At 35.0% G+C, this 6483-nt stretch overlaps 1 protein-coding gene across 1 annotated transcript; it reads right to left on the bottom strand.

Moving 5' to 3' along the window:
- Positions 1-2596: 2596 nt before the first annotated feature.
- Positions 2597-6369, bottom strand: LOC107077645 (C-X-C motif chemokine 11-6-like). Its single transcript, XM_015349448.2, has 4 exons — positions 6277-6369; positions 5617-5737; positions 3376-3447; positions 2597-2820 (listed from the first exon to the last, which is right to left on the bottom strand). Exons 1-4 carry the CDS (start codon positions 6335-6337, stop codon positions 2808-2810), a joined length of 267 nt encoding a protein of 88 aa, XP_015204934.2. The 5' UTR covers positions 6338-6369; the 3' UTR covers positions 2597-2807.
- Positions 6370-6483: the final 114 nt, after the last annotated feature.

Below are 6483 nucleotides of genomic sequence, written 5' to 3'. Positions count from 1 at the left end.
TTTCCAATGCATGTAGAATAAGTATTGTACTGTATATAATGTGATTTCATTGCCATGTTCTGATTGTGATCTTATTGGAATCTTCATGTAATCTTAATGGAAGTCTCCATTTAAACCCGAATTTGTGCTCTCCCCAATATACTACTGTAATGCTCTACCCGCTGGGGTTTCTAAATCTACATTAAACAAACTGCAGTATTGCCAAAATTCAGCAGCCAGAATCCTGACCAGGTCTAGAGCAAGTGATCACATTACTCCTATCCTGGAGTCCTTGTACTGTCTTCCTGTCAAATTCCATGTGGACTTCAAAATCCTCATGCTCACCTATAAGGCTCTGCATGGCTTGGCACCTCAGTAACTGTCTGAACTATTATCGCCCTACTCCCCATCTCGCAAACCTTTGCTCTTCTGATTCTGGTCTCCTATCTGTCTCCCAAGACCGTCTATGGGTGACAGCACCTTCTCCTGTTATGCCCTCAAGCTCTGGAGCTCTCTCCCAAAGGATACCAGAGAGTCACCTTCTCTAAGCTCCTTCAAATCCAGACTCAAAATCTTCTTCTTTAGAAGAACCTTTACTTAACTGGTTCCATTCTTTACCCCTCTGCTCCTACTGTACTTGGTACAACCATTCACGGTCTCCTCTGTGTATTGTAATTGTGTTCTATCTTGTGTATTCTTTTTATTTATTGTTGTTGTCATTCTGTAAAGCGCTTTGAGAAGCCATCTTTAAAGGCGCTATATAAAATAAAGTTTATTATTATTCTGTGCTTATTGGAAATTTTTAAAGCCTACTGTAGGTACAATAACAAAAGGTGTGAAAAAATCACCTTAAAGCAAATCCAGGGGTGATAACACGTCATAAACATACTGACAAAAAACTAACAGTGCTCTGAGCAAAAAACTATTTATAAAAAGAGATGGAAAAATACATCCTAAAACAGTAAGATTCAGACTTGCTACATTATGAGTGCCCGATTAATTACTTGAAGTCTCACCCTTGGCTCCAACTAATGGACAGGAAGTCTCCATTTAATCCAGAGACAGGCTGTGCAATCCTGGCACAAAATGGCGGAGCAAACAGATAACTACAAGATTGTGGATCCACAGCAGGTAAGACCAATGCTTAACCAATACATAGATTAACTATACGCACAATAATTTCACCAATCTACACTAATATAGAGTAAAAAACGCAAATAAAGTGACTATGTTTCAACAACAATAACAATAACAATAGGTGAACAAGTGAATAAAAGTGGGTGATAGACCTAAGACGTCATGTGATGAGGGTGTGCACCAGCCCTTTGTCGCTAGAAAGAAGAAAACAATCATGTTACTTCCTCTACAGACTCCCTTTACTGTTGCTCACTGGATTCATGAAATAACCACCAGTATACATCTTGAAAAAATATCTTACATTTTGACAGACACTCCACAATTATTTCTTAAAACCAGAGACTGCCTAATTTATTGATTACCTCTCTATTTGCTCTAGATTTTGTGTTCCAATAATAATATATATGCAGGGGTATTTATAAAGTATGTTCAAGTGATGTTTTTAGAATAGGTTGGGTTGCAATATACAAAGAGTTTTTATGTTGTATGCTAAGTATAAATGTTTAAAAATGATTCGTTTGAGGATGTTACAATACATAGTTTTACATTAAGACCGATACCTTTGTGTTGACTCACATGATCTAAGTGTATTCAGGTACTCTTTTCTTCCAATCTGCCTACGGCATTCTGGAAAGGTTAAATTCCCTGCGATGGACTAGCATTGTGTCCAGGGTATGGTCCCACCTTGTGGCCTTTAGTTTCAGTAAGGGCTATGGATTGCCACATTATTATCAGGAATAAGCAGCTTAACGATAAGAGATGAATGGAACACCAGAACTTTTAAATACTTTTAAAAACAAAAAACAGTCAATAATGAAAACAAGCTTGTTCCAACACAAGTTCCAGGTAATTGTGAAACTTGAGCTGAGATTTCATTAAAAGTTTAACTGACTTTGTTCCTAGATATGCATCTTAGATGTGATAATTAAACTTTTAGAACTTGTGACAAACTGTATAGATTATGTTTTGAGAGAGAAAAGAAAAGAAAGCTAAGCATAGAAGTCTAAAATTTCCATGGCAATTAATGTAAATATGGAGACAATTTGCTTTATAAGTTGTATTGTACTAAGCCGAAGTATCTAATAATGGCTGTTTTAAGCTCGTTTCAGCTCTTTTTTAGTCATACTGAAATTCTGTAAATTCCTTGATTCCTTAGTGGGCTGTTGTTTTAATTTGTTACAGTATGTACAGTACAGTACATTGGTAAGGGCTAAATATGTACTGTACATTCCAGTTTCACTCACTGAAGAGAAAGGCCAGGAAAACCTTGCCAGTGAGGAAGTGAATATATCATGCAAGTGTGTTGTGGCAACTTACACTACGTTTTGAAAATGTAAAGTTTCACAGCATGCAACGTCCTGTTGTCTTCAAGCAGATTTTAAGGGACACTTTTGGAATTTGGAAAGATTTTTTAAAAAAAGTTGTAGTTCTGCACAGGCCAAGAAAATACACACTCTAAGAGGAGTGGCAGGAAAAAAAATAGTTCAGAATAGAAGTTTATTTTTTATTGCCAGGGACTTTTCAGATGAACAAAAAAACAGTATACAAAAACAAGGACATTTCCACAAAGCACACGTGACAAGTGAGCAATTAAAAAGAGGGTCATATATGGAGTTGGGTGTGGACTGCAGGTCGAAGTACTCTCAAAAGCAAGATCGTTGGTGCTGACCTCTCTGTAACTGAAGATACTTTCACTGGCGTCTCCTAAAGGAATGACAACATTTTTTTTAAATTATAACAAATGGAATTCAAACGCGTAGACAAGCTAGAAAATGTTTACACTAAGATCTACTGTGAAAAAATATTGTCATAACGTCATGATAGGGAAATGGGGAATATACTGTAAAGAAGAAAGCAAGATAACTTTAATGCGCGGAACAACTCTTTTCAAAGTCAAATTTCATAACAGAAGATTAACACATGGTCTTAATGGAGAGCTTATTGCATCAATAATTTCCTTTGCATGGAAATAGGAAACAATATATTTTGCAAGGCACATCATTAACCAGTATATTACTTAATACTGTACAGTATATGTGGTTGTACGAATTAAAATGAGATGGTCGATGGGACATAAAATGTCTGTTTAATACCAAACAGTAATCGATGTGGGTTAAAAAATAGTAATTTTATTGTACAAAGGAGAACAAGTGAAGCATGAAGAGTAGAAAAGAAGCCAGCTGTGGGCTTTTGGAAAAGGGACACAGAGGATTATTTATGTGATTCTGGATCCAAAAGAATACATAGTATTTATATTACCTTTTGAGGCTGAAAAGAAGCTTCTTGAAGTTTGGGTCCAAACAGTACTGGATTCCATTTTTCAAATGGACTCTATAACACATACAGTAATTATTTATTCTCATAAATATTGCACTTATCTGATTTACTTAATATCTCCAACAACACACACAGTAACTTTTTCAGATTAGAAATCAGAAGGTGTCTATAAAGTGAAACCACTTTTTCCCCAAAACGCACCACTTGACAATGTTTTGAATGTTCTCCACAACCTCTTTACCACAACTAATATTTAACTTGTCGTATCGTGTAAACCTGAACTACAGTACATTTATGTAATTTTGCACTTTTAAAATTAAAAATATCTCAGTCCAGTGAAAGCTGCCAAGTTTGTTCATAACCTATGCTGTACATTTATAATTTAAATAACCTAAATGACAAGGCATGTCATTCAGTATTAAATGCATAAATGAAACTACAGTACAACTACTGTCCTTACTACTTTGCTGATTACTTCTACAATCAGCAATAATAGTGTTGAAAAGAAGAATGTGATCCATAATCTTATTTTTTTCACAAGTGTGATGCTTGAAACCGGTAATTAATATACCTTAATAGTAATGTCCATAGTATTAGTTTCAAAGGGTGAAGTCTGCAGGACACAGAAGCTTTGGGGACATTTGAATATTTCAAGCTTGTGCCTACAGTTAATGACTGCAGTAGAATTTTAGGATGCACACACTGTTGGACTGTGGGACCAGAGCAGGAGAAAACTGCACTTCAGTTAAAAAAAGTTGTCAATATTGTTTTGCAATTAGAATTTTAACAAATGAGAGGATTTGGCACATCTAGTTCATTAGTTAGTATTTAATTGATCTATGGATCTTAACCAGCTTCAACAACAAGGCTGGGTAGCTTGTTCCATTCTCCCACAACACTGGGTAAATGACTGATTCCTGTTCTCTGACTAATATGCACTTCCATGTAGTTTATATTTGAGCTGTATGGTTTGTGTTTCACTGTTGATTCTAAAGATGTAAATAGGCTCAATTCCTTTGATAATTTTGAATGCTTGTATCAAGTAAATTCATAATTCTTTCTTTTTTAAAGCTTTAAAATATGTTTGGTTCTACTCTGGACTAATTCCAATTTCAACTTGGCAACCGAACGTTTACACAGTACACACATACACACATGTATACACACATTCAGACTTTTATACAATACAATACAGTATTCTGAATAAAGTGTTCCTAATCCTGGTCCTAATGTACTAAACACCCGCTGGTTTTGGTTCTATATGTGCATTAAATTAAATAATCGAACCTTTAATAGACTAGATTATAGGTTTAATTTGAACTGTTTAATTGTTACCCATTCCTAAAGGTTCCTTTTAGCAAATCCAACTCTTCTTCGTGAATCCCCTTTCATAGCTCATCTTTTACCATTTTGTATTTATAGTTTATGTTGGTACTTGTATACAAGGGTATTTTCAAGCCATCATAATAGCTGCATTTTGCAAAATGTGCCGCTGAATCTATAGCTAATGAGAAGCATGCATGGTGAAATTAGCCACATCCTTTTTTACCTTTGATCTACTCCAAGTTCAGTGTGTCAGTAAGACATAAGCAGTTCATTCTGTGGTTTTACATTGTACAGATGTGCAGATGTATTTTTCTAGCTCATAACCATGCTTTTCTAGCCGTCCAACCTGTCTGTGGCGCAGATTATAAAATCTTCACCACAAACTTATAACTGAAATAAACATAATATACTGTATACATTCTTTACTTCACCAGTATTTTCTTTGCATTTCCAAAACTAAAACCATCAATGTCTAACTTAAAGACATACAATATTGTTTCCATATATTATACATGTATGTACATGTACATAAAATAAACATAACACAATTACAATAACTCTTGTTAACTGGACCAGTTGCTGTATTTGAAGAAAATGTAGGTATTAAAGAAAATGATTCTGCATTTCCTGATCCTTATTTACCACTATGGCCAATATTTGAACTTCTTTATTTAATGTAGCAGCTTGTCATATTGTATGTGTTGCTCTGCTGTTTACAGATGTGAAAAACAGTTCATAACAATGGAACTGTATATCTTGCTTGGTTTTAACTGCCAGATTCATCTGGCAGAAATTGATCATAAATGATACTAAATTGATCACAGTTTGTTATTTTACTGCATTATAGAAGGGTGTATGAATGTATTTATGGATATGAATGTCTTTTATGTTTCTTACATGATCTCCGCTTCTTCACAGCTGGAAGTAGGAGGCAGGATCTCTATGGTCTTTGTGTCCTTGACAGCTGCCAGCCTGTTTCTCACTCTGATGCACAGGCACCGTTGGCTCGAGGAGACATCTGCATAGAAGGACATAATATTTAGGATGTTCTGACACCTGCTTTTTTGCGTTTTGTTGTTCATTGTGTGACAAACCTAAAACCAGAAATGTACAATGTACAGACGGAAAAGTAAAGCACTGGGCACACCGGAACCATGACACACAAAGCCCTGCATTGCAAATTACAGAAATCTTACAAAAACTTTTTTTTTCATTAAAGATTTTAGAACTGGTTATTATTTCTGACTTTTTTTACTGTCCTGTATGGGAAATTTGCTTGAATTTATTTATGTAAGAACATACAAGAGATATTGCTATGACTACACAAAGAAACAACATTGACGTTGTGCATTAAAGTCAATCTTGTTCAACTTGTTCAAATATTTCTTCTTTTATGTTTTTTGACAGTTCTATTCAAATCTATTCTTGAGATTCTTGCTTTTAACCCTTCTTTTGCATTATTCACTTAAATTTATTTTCATCACATTCTGATTGTATTTAAATTTTTGATTTGTCATGTCAAACCATGGCCAGGTGGACTAAAACAATATTTCTTACCCATTGCAGAGGCAGCAATGCAAACTGCCAGGAGCACAAGGAGCACCACTTTACAGGACATGATCGGACTGCAATTGTCTTATACTTTTTAATCTTCTCCTCAGGATTTAGAGAAAGGTGTTACCCGCTACAGTATTTATAACTTGCCTAGAGGAAAGGGGAAATTTTACAGGACATTAAAAATAAAAGTAAGAACAACAAGGGAAA

Source organism: Lepisosteus oculatus, chromosome 11 (assembly GCF_040954835.1).
Source record: "Lepisosteus oculatus isolate fLepOcu1 chromosome 11, fLepOcu1.hap2, whole genome shotgun sequence".
NCBI lineage: Eukaryota > Metazoa > Chordata > Actinopteri > Semionotiformes > Lepisosteidae > Lepisosteus > Lepisosteus oculatus.
This window is presented reverse-complemented; position numbering and strand designations above follow the sequence as displayed.

Bases quoted from the DNA above. Each gene is read 5' to 3' on its own strand.
- LOC107077645 (XM_015349448.2), bottom strand. From the start codon at position 6,337: ATGTCCTGTAAAGTGGTGCTCCTTGTGCTCCTGGCAGTTTGCATTGCT. The intron at 5,738-6,276 runs GTAAGAAATATT...CCTTCTATGCAG, and splicing joins CATTGCTGCCTCTGCAATGG to ATGTCTCCTCGAGCCAACGG. The intron at 3,448-5,616 runs GTAAGAAACATA...TATGTGTTATAG, and splicing joins TGTGAAGAAGCGGAGATCAT to AGTCCATTTGAAAAATGGAA.